This window comes from Egretta garzetta, unplaced genomic scaffold (genome assembly GCF_000687185.1).
Source record: "Egretta garzetta isolate BGI_Z169 unplaced genomic scaffold, ASM68718v1 scaffold70, whole genome shotgun sequence".
NCBI classification, from domain to species: Eukaryota; Metazoa; Chordata; class Aves; order Pelecaniformes; family Ardeidae; genus Egretta; species Egretta garzetta.
Genome location: NW_009258539.1, coordinates 990,180 through 1,008,990, shown reverse-complemented (window position 1 = coordinate 1,008,990; position 18,811 = coordinate 990,180). Strand labels below are relative to the sequence as shown.

The 18,811-nt window shown below is 35.9% G+C and overlaps 1 protein-coding gene across 1 annotated transcript in view; it reads right to left on the bottom strand.

Annotated features, from left to right (window-relative positions):
• The window catches only part of CASK (calcium/calmodulin dependent serine protein kinase), a 245,040-nt gene that overhangs the window by 42,032 nt on the left and 184,197 nt on the right, over positions 1 to 18,811 (bottom strand). Inside the window, exons 11-13 of the mRNA XM_009646334.2 lie at positions 17,456 to 17,577; positions 2,164 to 2,241; positions 775 to 855 (exon numbers count right to left, since the gene is read on the bottom strand). Of these exons, the coding sequence (XP_009644629.2) occupies positions 775 to 855; positions 2,164 to 2,241; positions 17,456 to 17,577 (281 nt within the window). The remainder of the gene's footprint in view (positions 1 to 774; positions 856 to 2,163; positions 2,242 to 17,455; positions 17,578 to 18,811) is intronic.

Genomic DNA, 18,811 nt, shown 5'->3' with positions numbered 1-18,811 from the left:
AAATTAGGTTTATCTTTCAGATTTACAGTAACTCAGCTTTCAGGTGAGCAAATTCCACAAAGCCCCCTGCATATAATCCTTGTGTTAGGGAAAGTCAAATTCACGATTTTAAACTGACAAAAGTGTATAGCAGATTCAAGCAAACACGTTTATTTCTGAACTTATGAACTTCATCCACCGCATAAACAAAAGAAATCCTTTAAGTAGTTTCAAAAGACTAGACTTCAGTAACTGGAACCAAGTTATTAAGCAGTCACATCCCTGAACTTAGGACAATTAGTGCCCACAAATCAGGTTTGTGAAACATACACAGTCGGAGTTGATATGTAACACAAATTCACTAGACTGATTTATTGTAAAATAATGTTAAATAAACACTTATTTTGCAATGACTTCACACACCTTTATCCTAAGATGACGTTGTGCAGAAGAAAGAGGACCCCAGCTCTACCTATGAACATCCAAAATGATTCATTCTTCTTTCTATGTGCAACACAGCTCCCCCCCCAAAGGACAGTCGAACTGCTCCTTAATTAGATTACTCCAAACTGCTGACAGTTTTGAGCACAGTAGTGGGGATCAATAGTAGTAATAATAGAAACTATATTGCAACACCAGCAGATTAGAAATATTTATCAATAGGTATATTGCATTGTATGCAGTTTCATCACCTGCAGATTTTAGGGAGAACTTACTGAACTTAAGTTTTCTAATATAAAGAATATAAAAAGAAAAACCAACAAAAAACCCTAAACAAGAGTAGCACTTGCTTACCATGAAATGAGGTTGTGTTAAAATACGCTTTAGCTCCTTTGCATCATTGTTCTCTGGGTAACATGAAATTTCTTCCAATACCTGCAAAACAAGTAGGAGAAATGCTCATAGTAACTTTCTTTTAAATAAAGGTATTAATCAAACAAACAAAAACCTTCACTGGTCAGTCAGAGTATCTCCAAATGATTATACAAAATAATGTTTTTGACAGGATAGGGTTTAGGAGAATGTGCTCCTCCCCCCAGCCGCTCTAAGAGAATAAAATACCTCATTTCATTTTTCTTTCTGAAACAGATTAAAGCAAAAATTTGAAGGCAACAGTTGCTCTTTTTTCCTCCAACAGCTAAATATATGGAGCCAGAAATGAAGCGCTAACTTACAGATGACACCACCAACAATTGCTACTTTCACGCATGGTCACAACTTATTAAAGCAATCACTTTAAAAGCAGAATTAAAAATACTCATAACCCCTTCTCTCCACAAATTAAATTGTTAAAGACATCAAGTGTAGGTGGTCCATCTGCTACCTCATCTCCAAGCTCCAGATCTTATAAAATCTGAGCCATACTTCCGCTTATCACTGGTGGAAGGAGGAGGCAGGAGGCATTGCCTGCAACCTGCTACTTTCACCTTTATTTTCCACATGCAACTACTTGGGTAATCGAAGCAGAGTACTTTGCTTCTGGAAGCACCCCCCTGGATTAAGTGCCAGGAAATTTTGCAGAATAGAACTTTGGGGTGTCTATCAGTGTGACTGCAGTTAGTACACAGTGCTTTAGTCTTCCCATCCATTCTATTTTAATAGCACTATAAACAATGTTTTCCTATGACATTACCCCCAACAACTATTTTTAGTGATAATATATAATACAACTATTTTTTTTTACTACTTGCAATTAATAAACAAACAAAATACTATTTGTCAGGTACAAGAATTAAGAACATCTGTGTTTATTTATCGTTCATCTTAATGGGCCATCTTCATTGCATTGCTAGGTTGGCTCTTCTTAAAACTATCTATGATAAACTTGTTTTTTTCAATTTAAAAAGCTGATACCTAGAAACATATTTTTTGTGACTAAGTAATATATAAACTGAACATGAAAGATACTGCATTTACCAAACAGGAGTATTCCTTTAAAGACCACTATTGTTGCAGCAAAGGTTAAGTGATGAAACTGAGTAATATATATAAACGTTACAGACATAATGGAATTCTGCAAGTTCATGCAACATGTTATGTAACTTAAGTAGGCAATGGTAGAATTCCAGAAATAATTCAGATTATGAGACAGAATACATATCAGTATCTTAATGATGAAAAAAAATATCTCCCTTTAAATACAATCAAACTTTCAAAGTAAAAATTATATTTTAAAGCTGTTACCTCTTTGGCTCTCTGTACAGCATCACTTGGAGGATTCCTGATTTGTGGTGAAGATTTTGTGTTTATTTTGTCATAAAGCTGAAATAACAAGAAAGCAGAGTACTGAAATCATATGCTACTTTATACAAAGTAACGACGAGCGCTAACAATAGCCTGCTTATGTTACCATGATTAAGATGACTGTTAAACTGTAAGTCCCACAGATGTTTTGTATACAAAATCTAGCAGCTTAGAGTTTTGGCTTTTCATTTTTAAACATTTCCTGATTTGAACAGTGCCATAGATTCAGAGTTCATAGGATGACATGGGAAAGTTCAAGAGGTTAAGGGATTCTGCAAACCTCCCATGCTTTTTCCACAGATTTAAAGAAACTATATTTTTCTGCTAGCAGTGATCCTATGAATCTTGAATAAATGCTGTAAATGATACATTCTGCTACAAAAATCAAACTGATCTGCATATCCCACTTTTTTCAATAAATCAATCATCAAACATTCCAAACAGTAATTCAAATAAACTTCAGAATATGGGAAAATGCTCTTGAAGATAGAAAGCTACAAAAGCCTAAGTCATTGGAGAAAAGAAGAATAAATCTTTTCAGGAAAGAGGGCTCACAAAAAAAGAATACCCTTATTTTACTAGGGTTTTCTATTGGACAGAAGAATGCCAATGTATTTAAATAGGAAATTGTAAACCTTCCAGGTCAGTTATTTTTTTTAAAACACCCTCAACTATGTGTGTATGTAAACAAACATTCAAAATACACAGGGGACTTTAACACCTTCAGCAAATCCTAACACTGTAAAGGATGAGTTGATAAAAAGCCCCCTTTGAACTGCTCAGCAAGGAGTTCTCAAAAGCTGCTTCTGAGCAGCTGACAGCTCCATGGTTCATGCATGTTTGAAAAAGGTAATCTTGTCAAGCTACAGAAATGCCCACTTCTCTTTCTCACATGAAGTATCATTCAGTTTTAGAAGAGATGTAAATTGCAATAAATGCAGTCCAGTATCATTGTACTTTTCCTTGTGTTCCTTAAAGATTTAATGCACATGTTGAACATTTCAAGTCCGTACGCAAATAAATACAAAAAAAAGAGGAAACAGTGCCACTTCCAAAAAACATTGCTTGCAGGACATTTATACCACTGTCTTGGGGAAAGAAAAGTCAAGCTAAATCAGTTTCTTCACATCCAGCAAATTCACCTTGTGCTGCCAAAACACCGCTATACTCAACAGCTTAAGCAGCCTTGACCACTGTTTAAGTTTTTAAAAGAAAAGCTTTCTGATAGCTTATAGTTCAGGAGATACTTTAGTTGTATACACAATTATGTGTTTTTACCTTTTCTTAAATAAGTAAACAAAACCTACCCAACTCCAGCAACCCCAAATTATTAAGTATCACATTTATACACCTGATAAGAAACTGCATCAAGCGCTTTGTACCATGTAAAGCACAGTAGGGGCTGTGGAAAATGCACGATACCCAACATGTTATTGACTGTATTTTTCTAAGTCATACACACATCCTGTTTAAGATTAATGAAATTACAGAAAAGTTAGCATGAATATATTTTTATTAGTTATTTTTAGCAATTGCTTAAAAGCTAAGTTGCTGGTTTCACTCGAGTTGCTATACTACTGTGATCCAAAACAAGTAGCAGTTTATGAAAACAATTTTTCCTCACTATCACGGGAGAGGATAAGTTATCTTCTGAGACTAGGAAGGAGGCAAAAGGAAAGTAGGAAGCAAAGTGCCTCCAAGAATGTTTAGAAAGAAAACAAGGCAAAGTTCAGACTAAACAAGGGTGCGTTTAGTTTTCCATAGAGCCTTCATGCTGAGGCACAGCACTTAAATTTCATCTTTCAAGAGTGCTACTTATGGAGATTTGCTTCCAAGGCATCAAACCATTAGGAGGGAACTCTGACAGTACTTAAAAGAAAAACCTTTGTATTTACATTAAGGCTTAAAGCCTATATATTGTCCAAGCTACGGAATCCACTCATTGTTTCTGGGAGTAGAAGACAGCCTCAGCTACAGAAAGGATGTATTTTTGGTAGCTTCACTAACACGAGCAGATCTCTTCTAGAGAATCTTCTTGGGTACTCTACCTCCAAAGCTCATTTCAGCGGAAGAGACTCGTTCCAGTGTCTAATGGAAACACTATGCGAATAGCCTGGACCACATTACATTTTAACCATGAGCATAATGTCTTTTTCTCTAAAATTCTGTTCAACCTTAACTCTAAAAAGCAAGAAGCAAACAAACCCCACAATAAATCTGAAAAGAAACTTGAACCTCTGCAACTTGAAATGCATTTTGAAATGGTAAATTCCAAATTAAAACCAGTGACATTTCAGGAAGGCATACTGATTTAAGGAAGAAAACAATACATTTTTTAATTTGTTTAACTGGGTTATGGGCTACTTTAACCTCTGCATGCAAGGAAAAAGAAAAGCATATTTTCCACTCAAAAAAAGATCATACATCTAAGAACAAAGCATACAAGTAATAGTTAAAAGAGGAGGAAATATCTTGGCAGGGGGAAGGGGGAATCTCAGGCAGCCAGAAGACAAAGTCAGCTACGTATGGGTTTCTTCCAGGGAAGACTGCAGCTAAATGCCATACCATAATGAGAACATCAATTAAGAAATAAGATAGTTATATGTGTTTGTGGCTTATCTTGTTTAGGTTCACATGTCATTATTTATTTCTAATGCATCCTTAGGAGAAATTAAAATAATATTACATACAAGATTGTATCAGAAGTACTACTTCTAAATTAACTGTTTATGTAGTCAAAGCAAAAATGAGAACATACAACCAAGATATGTGTCTTTAAAAACATCTCAAGTAATAATAAGTAAACCCAGAAACAAAGGAAGTATTAGCAACTCCTAGTACTTGCTTTATACTTAAAGTTTTTTCAAATACCATTTCAACAATGCTTTCACAGAATTTTTTTGGACATTAAAAAAAAAAGTCTGGTTCTAAAGTGTCTCTTGGTTGGTACATACTCATATAAACAGAAGGACAAATCCAGGATATTATTTTGTATCTCTCATTTCTGATTCTAGTAACTGTGTGTTCAGTCTGGACAGAATTTTTTAGCATTATGTTATTATGTCTATTTCAAAAACCACATTAACTCTAATGATTAGTCTTCACCGGTTACAGAAGATGATTAGAAGCTTTCTGCCAGAACACAGCAGAAGCTGTGGTAAAATGAGCAAAGCTTATGCTATGTATTAATGCGCCAGAACCGGTGAGGCAGTCCTACCTGCTTTGTAATCTTTGAAAAAAGACTTTTCCAAATTTTTGCACTTAAACAATAGCCATAGCAGAAGCAATTTAGAAGAAGGAATTTACAGCTCCATAATTTATCTCTGAAAGCATGTGAATTCAGAGTTCTCATTTATACACATTAACAAGAACATTTGTTCCCTTGGATATAAGAATCCAACCCACCTTTACATGAACATTTAACAAAATGTTCAAGAAAACTCTGAATGAAACCTGTTTGCACACATCATAAATTAAAGTAAACATTAATGACAATTACATCATAGATTAAAGTAAACATTAATGACAATTACAGCCAGGTTTATATACTCCCATGGTGCAGAATACATTACTTTGTGCAGTTAGCTACACATTTTTAATCACAGAAAACCAGCCTGTTTGCAATGCTGTTGTCCTTCAGCAGCCCTGCAACTCTACGGTCCTTCAGGGACTGTACCAAAGGTGGTTTCTCGTCAAACAGAATTAACTGGTTCATCCTTCATTGTCCTCAACAGAATGCTTTTCTCTGCAATACCAACAGACTTTCAACAGGGCAAAATCTGTCTGTACCCCAATGATGGCCTTTCTTTTTGCTGGGACACTCTGCCCCCTCCCCAACGTCCAAAAATTTCACTCAGTAATAAGCATTAACATAAAAATAAATTCTAATAATAATAATAATAAAAAAAAGTTGTAAAATGCCACAGCAATTGTAACCTTTGGAATTTCCAGACTTTTGAATACTTTGCACCTCCATCTCACTCCTCAGCACGAGTTCTTCTGCATTTGCTACACAGAAAATCAAAATTAAGAGCTTGCTCTAATAAACCTTAACAATCACAACCGATATATTAACAAAACTTGATGTAAAAAACATAAATTGACATTACAGCTAATTAACAGAATAGTACTGCTTCTTAAACAGACAAGTTTTACTTTAAATTTTGCATGCTAGAATACAAACGCTATGAAGAGAATACCCACAACACGTCAAGTACTGTCACTATCAGTTGACCAGCTTTCTTAGTAGGAGTGGAGACTTTCTGTCTTCTGCCCGTATAAAGGGAACTCCTTTCTTCTGATATTTAAAAGCAGACAGCCCAAAGCCTTATCCACAATCATGCAGGCAAGACAAAACAACAAACTCTTCTCTTCTGACTGGTTTTTCAGATGTGCAGAAATTCCTTTTTAACCATTTCCTGTAAGAGGACTCAGAATACTGCCCAAACACAACCCCCCTTCAATGTCACACTGAAAAATTTAGATATGTGACAACTAGCAGAACTTTAGCCTCACTGCCTGGTCTAATCTTGAATGTAGTTAAAGTTAGATCACACAGTGAAATCGGTATTTTATCTATCCAAAATCTTGACGTTTCTGTGATGCAAACAAGAAACTTGTTAAAACAAGAGCTACTGAACTGCTACAGCATAAAACTCCATGATCTTTCGATCCTTTGTGAGGAGTCAGTTAGAATTCAGGCACACAGATACTGGGTTGCCAACCTCAAATATTAAATCCCCAAACTGAAACATCTAAAAATAATTATTAAAACATTTCCTTATATATTTGACTGTTGCTTTCTGAACAAGACAACCATATGCAACACAGTGATACTAGAGGATTGCTATTAACCAATCAAGGTTTTGTACCATCTAAAAATTCTCAGGTGGAGGTGCTGCCCCTTGCACAGCAACATTTACTAACAAATATGCTTGTTGCTCTGTTCCTTTCACAGCTCCCTATCGTGGTACTTCATTTACCCCAGAGGTTTCCTGTGCTGCAAGTCTGAAAGAAATCCATGACCTACTGAATGAAATAATATTCACAAGCAGTAATATCAAAGAAGCACTAAAATTAAAGAGACAGTTAGATAACTGACAGACCACTTCATTCTTTCTTCTGCCAGTTCTCTTTCACCTCTCCTTTTCCATGCAGAATGTTATAACCTTCCCATGGGTGCCTCTTTCCTTGGGATTCTATGCCCTCAAGGAAACATATCCCTGAAGGTAACAAATTGTACTGGAAAACACACTGAATAACAAGGTCACAGTCAGCAGGGGCTTTACCTTCAACTTCTTTTAAAACTTCTGTTTTTCACTATTGAGGACTGTGACTGAGGCTCTCTGTTCTCACTGTTAGCATCAGTGACCTAAAATTCATTTCCCAGCATAATTCTGCAGCACACCTTACAGTCCCATCTATATTCTTACAAAATAAACTGCAGGGTGTGCGCATTTTTTTTCCACAACTGTCCTTTTAAATTGTACCTCTTGGCTTGCTTCATATTTACCAAGAATGCTTTTTTTTTTTTTTTAAATTGTGTCACAGAAGTACTGACAATAAACAGTTATGATGCTCCTCAAAATCGCACAAGACATTATTTCCTTTTACTTAATTTCAGGTTCCCCTGAATGCCTCATTCATGTAGAATGAATCCAGACTCCAGTACCTGACAGCATTATATTTCACTATAAATTAGGACTCTAACCTAGTATTTTGTCTCATATTTTAAGAAAAGCCCATATTAATACTTGTCTTAAAAAAAAATAAATCTGTTGACTGTAGAAGCTGCAGTTCTCAACAAGTGATAGCAGATGTTAAAAGATATGTCAGACAGTACATGTACATAGCTTGCCAAAGAGGAAGAGGTTGCAATTTAGCAAAATTCCTCATCATATGGGATACATGTAGGTAAACAAACATATGTTCTCTCAAATTGGAAAGTATGGTAAGCAAAGCCTGGGACTGAATAATCCTAAATAAATACATGCTACACTTTCAAACCATAGTGACAAAACAAAAATGATTTAGATTTAAGTAGATGGTCTAAGATGTTTTTTCCCTGTCTCCTTTGAGAACTCTTTGATTTCTGCTGCCATGAGCTGACAGCAGCTATTCAGGGCACCCTTCAGTCCTTTGCTATACACTACAAGACATCTTCAGTACGCCATCCAATCTTTTTCCATTTCAGGAACTCTCTGCCACAAGTCTCTCAGCCATTTTTTGGGGGGGATCTGAACTCCATTCCTGTATCATACACCAGATTTTTTCCTGTTCACATTGCAAATGTTTTAAGTTGTTTTGCAAAGATGAAAGAAGCAAAACTAGAATGAGATAAAGGCAGAGGTTTGCACATAGCAGTACCAAGAAAACAAGCATAGCAGTCAGAATATCAACACAACGGAACTCAATGGTCCCAATAAGAAAAACTCACTCTCATTCTGGAATGACCAGTAGTACTGTTGTGAAAGGCATGGGCTTAGATCATTATTTCTCAAGGTACTTGAACATATTTGTAATTTCAAGGACACAAAAATCCCATTATTTCAGTAACATAGTAACTTTTTTTTTTTTTGCTGCATCAGATATCTATTTGAAGTTGATCTTAAAAAAACCAAGGCAAACCGCCTTTAAAGATGACACCAAGCAGCCGATCAGATAACAGTAAGCATAAAACACATTGAAGTGCTAGAGTGAGTCCAAAGAAGAGCAATGAAGCTGGTGAGGGGTCTGGAGCACAAGTCTGATGAGGAGCAGCTGGGGGCACTGGGGGTGTTTAGCCTGGAGAAGAGGAGGCTGAGGGGAGACCTTATCACTCTTCTACAACTGCTTGAAAGAGGGATGTAGCGAGGTCGGGGTTGGTCTCTTCTCCCAGGCAATAGGACGAGGGGAAATGGCCTCAAGTTGCGCCAGGGCAGGTTTAGGTTGGACATTAGGAAAAATTTCTTCACTGAAAGCAACAGCATTGTCAAGCATTGGAACAGGCTGCCCAGGGAAGTGGTCGATTCCCTGTCCCTGGAGGTATCAAAAGATGGGTACACGAGGTGCTTAGGAACACGGTTTAGTGGTGGGATGGCAGTGTTAGGTTAACGGTTGGACTTGATGATCTTAAAGGTCTTTTCCAACCTGAACAGTTTTATGATTATGTAAGCACCAGGGAAAACTAATCCCTCAACACAGAAAGGGCTATAAAAAGAGTATGTTACATGGACAACACCTTGATACACCCCACAGAATAACCTTTGCCCCTGTCTTGCCCTCCCCCCCTCCCTCCATGGACTAATGACCTATAGCAGGAACTAGAAACTCAGGTTAAGCCTAAATAGGCTTAATTCCCAATTCTGTCAGTTGAATTAACTCTTCAGGGTTAGATCACCATCTTGAAGAAAAGGATGCTCATGACCACGAACCTCATTCCAGAGGGATATAGAATCCATATAAAACTAGTTAATTTCACAATGATCACAGAGGGTTGGCAAAGAACACAGTTTCTCACCTGCTTTATGACACTGAGCATATCTTGGATCAGGAGGTGCTAATGTTGGGGTTACACCATTTTTGTTTCTCCCTATCCAAGTAAACTTTTTTGTAACGATACACTGAGAATAAAAATATACTGCAATGAGCTCATTAGTACAAAGAACAGTCAACATGTACCAGCAATCTACTAGAATAACTGAAAGTAGGAGGCAGCGAGGCCTGATTGACTGAAAGACAGAAGCATAGCTTACTGGGCTGTTACTATACTGCCTTCGGGTATTTTAATGTAAACTAAGTGTAGACTGACATTTGCGGGCTGTTCCCCAGGTGCTGTAGCATTTCTTTATTTTTGTCATTTCTCAGAGTAAGTCCCAAGCTCCTGGAGAAATAATAAATCTGAGAATCTGAAGTTTTATAAGGAAAAAAATTCCAACAGGTGGCCCTTATGGTTAAAAAGGAACTGAAACTAACTTGAACTATGCTCAACATAAAAAGAAGTGAAGAAAACGTAGAAAGTCAAATATGAAAATGATCCTCTTTACCTCCAAACAGTATCAGTGAAGTTAATTAAATGTTCTACATGTACCAGAAATACATTTCTGGTGTTCTTTGACAGATCAGGGCCCAGTAACATAAAAATACACTGTAATCAAGGGAATTTTTAATTCTACATGCTAAAAAAACCCTGTCTACAGATTTATGGTTTTAGAGTAAGACATGTTGGTGCACAAAGACACATACACATACTTGCACGCTCACAATGACACACCATTGACACAGGGAAGATGACATTAGGCCAAGAGGAATGGGTTAACTAGTACAATTCCCATTTAAAGTACATACTTAATTAAACTGAATTTCACTTGATTCACCACATCAGTACTATGCTTATAAATACTCAGAAATGACAGAACAACAGTTAGAAAGAAAACACGTTGAGTGCAACAAAGCAACTATCACAGTGTCATGCAATCCGACCCAGAATTTTGCATTGTTGGAAAGTGGTGGATACATAAATTTCTCAGAAATGTATCTTAATCAATATAAAAGTTACTGTTAGCTCTTATTTATATTACTCTTCTGTTTAAGAGCCTCAGTCATATATCAGTGTTAGATAAGATATTATAAAAACATGGAACAAAAATAGTTTCTGCTCAGAAGACTACATATAAGATGAATTGTCTATATAAATTTTTAAGACAGAGAAACAGGAAGAACAAGAAAACAATGAGATGATGCTGATGAGATCAGTGATCTACATATCCCAGGAACACAGAAAAGGAAATGCAAAGATATGAAGGAAGTTGAAAATGAAAGGTATTTCAGAGAATGATTATGAATTAATGCAGAAATTCTAGAAATTCTTTTAGTGTTCTTTCAGATATGGCCTTCCAGAGAGTTACCTTTTAGAGAAAAAGCATACTGCGTTGGTGATGATGATCCAGCCCACCTGCTGAAGGAATTCTTCAGAGTTCTCCTTAAGGCTTGGTCAATGTTCTTCTACACTACTTGGGAAAGGAGTTTCCATTGCAGTGTGAGAGACAGTCCCTCCCACTCCCTGGGGCTGAGCATGCTGCCTCTGCTGGACTGGGATAAAAGCCAGATTTGGTTCCCCAAATAGCAAGGTGCTTTCCTGCCAACATAGTTTCTTTTCTTTTCCTTTTTTTTTTTTTTTTTAAAACAAATATTTTCCATTTGCTTTTGTCTTACAGACATATTAATTAGAGGATAATTAAAAATAGGAAAACAAGGTGGTTTAAAAATGAGAAAGGATTATTTCACGTAAGCATAACACGTTCTGAGGGAGCTTAGCAAGACGTCTAGCACACACACACATTCTGATCTGTTTTTGCAAAAGAAACACATTCATGTTCCACTTATTAGTTTTAACATAATCAGTATTCAAGAGGGCAAGGACCAATGTTGATCCAAAAAACTTGAACCACACTATGTGATTCACACAGAAAGCCATTCTTATTCAAATCAAAACATAGAAAAACTAGATGATTCATGAATTTAAGCTGTTCATACACAGCTGCTGGTTTTATTTTTTTTCTATATCATATGATATATATCCCACCAGTCTATTAATGATTTAAAAGAAAGGAAGAAAGGAATTAAAGTGTCCTGAAAATAGAAATCATAATGTCTCTTGCTTTGTTTTTTTTTCAAATGATATAATAGAATTGTTAAATTAATACACAGAAAAGACCAAATCAGGGATAAATGTATGAAGAGTTTAAATAATTTTCAAACAGAGAACTATAGTATCAGCCATGGCTGGGCACTGCTGAATAACTGATCCTTTTAAAAAAGACATTCAAATTTACCGTGCTGACATCCAACAGTGAGAGGGTAAACACAACAAACCAAAATAAATCCAGTAGAAAGCTTTAGCCAGCCATGTAAGAGGCTAAACTGAGGTCCCAACAACATTCTTTCTAGCAAAAGAGAAAATATGTTTCCTTAAAAGTCTGGATTTCAGGACCAAATCTGTTTGGATGACTGAGTTCAAAAAAATGCTAAGGGAACTCTGAAGTGTGCACGGGTGCATGTTCCTTTGAAACATTACCATTAGCAGCAAGGAATAACAGACATATAAGCCATATTCTCTTGAAAAATGCCTTAAATATATGCACTATGAATATAAATTCATATAGAAGAAGTGGCTACACATATAGATATGATACATATAGCTACTCCAAAATTTATTTTATCTTGTTTAGTTAAATCCGTATGTGGGTAATGAGTTACGCCAGTGAAAGGTAAAGTAAACGTTCTTCGAAGTGCATAATGCTTCTATTGCAGATATAATGCAGAAATAACAACACTTACCTTAATGATTCCATCTATGAAAATAACGTAACAAACTTATGAAATTAACAGCCAAAAGATATCAGCCTAGAGAACTATCTGACTCAGAACAGACAGATGCAGACAAAGCCAGTAGCATAGAGAGGCCCCAGTCACACAAAAGCTGATATTGTTCTCCTGCTGAGCGAAAATCCCACTTGTAAATCGAACGACATCTGCATTCAGAATCACCCACAGAAAGCGCCCCTGGAGAGGTGACCAAACTACTTGATTCAACAGAAAAAAGATTTCTCTTGTCTCCTTCAATGTAGGCAGCTGCATAAAATAGCAGCTTTTGGTTTTAATTTTTAGCAAACCTTGCTTTCTTTGATGCACCGATAGAGATGAAACACAATGTGTAAAGATCTTTCCCATTAGGCACACCCTTGAAGCCCAGTATACTTTTCCAAATAAATAATTGTTAAAGTAAAATCTTCTGTCATGATACAGAAAACAGCCAAATGCCAGTGTCTCCAAAATCAGTAACATCTTCACATTTATTCCCAACTTCTTTATCAGTACTGATGACACAAGACAGCGGTGCCCCCCAGGATCTCTTTCATGAAAGTCAATAAAAAAATCTTAATCAAAGCATTTGATAAGGCTTCTAAAAATCTGTCAATGGGAATAAAAAGCTGCTTCACTATTTAAATTTAGCTCTGTTTTGCCATAAAATTATTTATATCCTTTACTTAACCTTATTACATTCTTTATTATCTAAATCGGATACCAGAATGAAACAATCTATAAAACTTTATATAGGCATACACCCAGGCAGTTCTAAGTCACACAGAGGAATGCCCTACAGCATTCACCAAAATTTTGATCATCACATTTCTAACAGAAGTGACAAAAAAAAAAATAACCTGTCTAACCCAAAGTTACTCTTTTACTTTACAAGAAAAATCAATTATTAAACAATATTTTTTTAGACAGTGACTATTTCTAAATGCCTGTTTCTAGAAGGTCCTTTTCTTTACTCTCACTAGTAAACAAAATTAAGCTTTTAATAATGAACTGTGTAACTTTTGCACAGGAAAAAAACACTCAACACAATAGAGGGATTCTGTAAAATTATGAAAAAAATGACACAATGCAACTATTCAATAAGCCCACATCAGGATATGCTGGTGTATTGCAGGATTTGCCCCAGAGTGAATACAAATTACTTTTTAAGTCGTTTGCACCTTTCTCTCCCTTGTTTTGAACAGCTTTGGCACCCAAGTGGAAGAGAGTCTTATGATAGCTATCTAAACAGATATATATAAATGAATCAATTAAAGACAATTGATAGGATGATACGAACCCTGCTTCCTATGGCCTTCAGAGGTGCCTGTCCTCAAAACACCTAAGTTAATGAATTACTGAGAAAGACTACTTCTATTTTATGATCTATATTACCTGAAAAAAACAACACGTGTCTAACTTGCACTCCTAACACAAAGATTGTCCTTTTTTTTTTTTTCTTTCGGAAAAAGAGTTAGTTCAGAAGCAAAAGAAGGTATTTCAGCAGCAGAAGTGAGCTATCATCATGTGCCTAATCTAAAAATAAGGATAATTCTTGAGAAAGAGTAGGAACACAAGAACAAATTTAACTGTGGAAAAAGGCCAAGGAAGAGGAACAGTAGTTTTAATGCAAAGTGACAGCCACAACTTCACAACAGATTTTAAAATTCCTACTTAGGGGAATATAATGCTTTACAGGTGAGTTGTTCTGGTGGCCTTATTAACCCCAAATACTCTGAGAGGAATAAATGGCTTTCCCGATAAAACTTCATCCAAGTACAACTGATGATTTTTTCAGAGTTCTGAGAAAAACTGGAATAGTATCAATGCATAAACAGAAAACAGTCTCCCACATTCAAGTTACTGAAATGAAAAAGCTACCCTTGCAAATAATACTGTCTGTAACTTGCTTCAGACTTTCAAATATGCATTTCCTGACACTGTAGTATTTTAAAATTTTATTTTGTATTATTCTAATCAAGGTATCTTTGGGAAGATTCGATCATCCCCCTTCTCCATAGGATAATAAAACAAAAATGCTTTTTGGTAGCGTTTTGTTCTCATGAATATATTACTATAGTGTGCATTTAAATTTATCCGTTTCTGTCTAAGAGAATGACTATGACTTTTAAATAAAAGAATGGCAGAATGATATGAATTCATTGCAGTTTTTTCTTGTTTAAAAGGCTATGGCAGACTGTTATAGAAATATTAGATCGTTAGTGAAGTACTATGAACCAGACTGGTACTGTAAAGAATAGAAAAATGCAGTAGTCCTGTCATACAGCAAAATACTTAAACTAATGCCATCTGGTTTACCAAAGCCCAAGAGTTATATGACAACGTAATAATGGTTAATAAATATCTAAAACCTTCCTGCATGAATGACACAAGTGTTTCAGTTCTTATTATTACACTCATGTTATTCTCCTCCTGTCCAGATTTCTATTTCCTATTCATATTATCTGATCGCCTTTCTATACTGCAGCATCCAATATAAAAAGACAGAGCAATGCCAGCATCTGCAACACAATCTAGATGAACTTACATTGGGAAAACAAGGTTCATGTTTTAATGCAAATTGCAAGATGAGTTGTTGGGAGATGCAATTCAGGAAAGTAATGAGCTCTTAATCCCTTCTTGCTGTGTGCTTCATATAATTTTATCCAATGACCGTTTAATGTGAAATGCATAAACAGTTATCAAGAACAAAGATTAGAAATGTAGGATCTTGTGCCAAAGCAATGCCCTTGTCACTTCACAGCTAACTATCTCTGGTTCCTCGAGTCACATGGGCAGCTATGTTGTGGGAAAGCTTTACCAGAAGATTTATGTTCCCATACAAGCCAGTTTAGGACCCCTGGGTCCTCTTCCAGAAGGAAGTATGTGTGGATTTGAATCCTTTGAAGTTGAATGATGCACAGAATTCAGGTGGCCCACTATTCACCAATCAGTAAACAAATTGTAAGAAGTGTACAAATAATCTACTACATTTTAAAGAGTTGGGACACGAAAGGAACCATGGCACCATTTACATTCAGATCATACCCCTGCAAAGCTGCATATAGGAACTAAAGCAACCAACAATTTTTTAGAGACTCTAAAGTTTCTACAAGCATAATCATCTACCTGCAGATCAGATAGCTGGAATGACTCCTATTCCTGCCTGTCTTTCACTGGGTAAAAAGTGTAGACATCTTGTTAAATTTGTGATATTCACTGAGGTATCCAAGCTGTTAAATTTAAGACATAGTAATAAAATGGTCATCACCTATTCGGTCACATAAGCATTTTGGTTTGATTCAGGAATGTATTTTTGAATTGAATCTTCTGATTATGCCCACCTATACCACTTGTTACCAGAGCATATTTACTCTTAAATGACACTAAAACAGAAAATGCTGTTCACCTACTAGTGGTTATTCAGTCCATAGGACTGCAGTATAGCTAGTATAAAGTAAAAGCTCTCAAAATACACAAAACTGTTGACACTGTGTCCTCAGTGTCAACTGCTTTGCTCTACAGATCTGCTGTTGTTATGTTGTAGTACTTGCTAATGTGGACATAGCCTATACCTTTGTGGATTTGGTTCCATGGTGAGTTTTTTCTCAGTAGAATGTGTAGATTGCTTTAGAAAAAAGTTTGTCTTGCCTGAACATAAGTCCTCTGTCTTCAACATGAAGTATCCATATGTTCCAGAAAAAATCAGGGCAAGTTTTTTCTGCTTCTTTTGACCCTGATTTTAGACCCCAATACTGTGTAGACACAGAAATCAATGACAGCATGATATGCTTTTGAATTTGTCCTTTAATGAGGGTCTTGGCACTCAATGTGAGAGATGGAGCATAAGCCTGCAGTGATGCTGAAAGTCCCTGTTTTTGCAGAGAGCTGAAGTTTAGAAAATACTTCTACCTCAAAACTATAAGTATGTTTTCCCAAATTCACATAATTTTGGAGAAAGTACAATGTATTTTCTTGTTAGGCCTTCTTAGTTAAAAAACTATTGGGAAATATAAACAGGATTTCTGCAAGCGACAAGATAACAAGAAACTTTGAAAACAGGAAGTTCTCAAGGCACAGAAAGATAAGTAGCGTGCAAGCAGTCTCAAACACCAGACTACTTGCTTTTCAAAATTATTTTTGCAAAATAGAGCACTTCAGCTTTCTGGATGAAAAAAAAAATCTATGAATGATCTGATATCACAGTTCATTTGTACATGTAGCCACACAGTGAACTATGCTCACAGATAGACAGTGAAGAAACGGGAATGAGATCCTGATTATGCCTACCAGGAGGCACCAACCTGTATATTGTATTTGTAATTAAAATATTTGTAATATTTGCACACTTTCTTGTGGAACACACACTGCTGTCTTATGGGTAAATAGCTCTCATGAACCACAGACTAATACAGATTTAAATGACTGAGCCTATCACATACTGTGTTCAAGAGTAGGACAGAAACAAGCATATCTAGGTGTTTCACACAAAAAATATCATACTTGTAAGAATATCCACAGAACTGGTCTAAGATTATTACATTACTTAAAAATAATAAAAAAAATGAATCTGTACGAAGTTACAATTCACATTTAAAGTAACACATAAAATCCAGCCCTTACCAAAAGAAAAAAGCCTATTCTGATACATTATTTTAAAGCAAAGCTATTAATTCAAACCAAGTCATTAACCATTTACACATTCTAAAATGTTCTGTATGTATAGTCCTAAAATGTATTTTTGTGTAAAGTGCTAGTTGATTGTTACATTCCACACCTAAATAAATTCATTTTGCTAGGAAACAAAAAAAGAGAATATATTTGGGATAAAACAAAATATTATCCAATGAACAACAGATACAGAAACTCATTCAAATCACAGAAAACTTACATCTAGTAGCGTGTGAAGATGTTGATCCTGGAAAACACTGTGAAGAAAATCTAAGTCTTTTTCGCTGCAGTCTGTAAGTGCATGAATTTCTTCCAGGCTGTCCAGCACCTGTGAGACTGCTCCTATGGGGCAATAAACGGGAAAAAAAAGAAAGAATAAAAATCAATAAAGCAAAGACCCACAGTAAACTGAACTTTGGAAAAGGAAACTTTCACTTCATCTGGTACAACTGGAACAGGAACTTTAAAAGCTAGAGTTTTTACAGGAAAACTCACTGAATAAACCTTACCTATCTTAACAGTACCCACATATAGTGTAATTATACATAAAAAATGGTTTAACTGAAGAAAGGTTAAAACCTGTTTTCATTAAGCTTAACTTTGTTCTATTTTAGCCTGGTTTCCAATGATGTCTTACGAAGTCACTTGGATTATCTGCCCAACTGCTTGTCCTCACCATTCTCACCCCAACCTTCTCTTTTTCACTTTTTGAACAGCTGGCCAATTTCAAATACATATTCCAAATCAGTAAAAAATTCTTTTAAAATCAGCATCTGGATAGAGAAGGGAAGAGAGCTAAAGACCTGACTGCTATGTCCTCCAGAAGAGAAAAAAAAGGCTGTAACATGAGCTCTGGTGTTTGTTCTGCTTGCCTGGTTATCTCAGCCCCAGTTATAGCACTTGCTGTCTTTTGACCATAGGCTTCTTTCGGGTCATAGGAAGATGGGGATGATTGTTATATGGCGTAAGGGTGAAAAGAGAAGTGAGGGATATGAGAACAAAAAGGAAAAACAAGAAGTATTATAGAAGGTGGAAGTCCATGAGGAGAGTTGAACTCACAGCAGGGGAGGATACAGAGACGCAACACAAATCCATAGCAAACCAGCCCATATTGGTTCCTTGTGGAACAACTTGTTTTAAAAATCAGGTATCAGTAGTGGTTGCCACTTGAGTGCATTACTAGAATGCTAACTTTGTCTTATCTAAACATCCCATGTCTTCAGTTTTTCCACAGTGGTATAAGTATCTGGAAAGATGGTAGCATATCCAGTGTTAGTCTGCAAAAATGCTGGTATCTGACAGTGAACTGCTGAATACTTTTTCATAAATACTTCATTCTGGATACAGAACTCTACATATTCTGTATTTCACTAATTTCTCTTTAACATGTTCATTCTATCCACTTATTAATTCGCCAGTGTCCTTTTGTCAAGACAGATAATATCTAAAAAATTGCTATATTTCTTGAAATTCCATCCTCCACTGTATGAACAATTCTTACCAGCTTTCCTTAACTCAAGCCCTTTTGTAATCTATTGCATTTTCAGAACATAATAAGAACAAACCCCCCAACCCC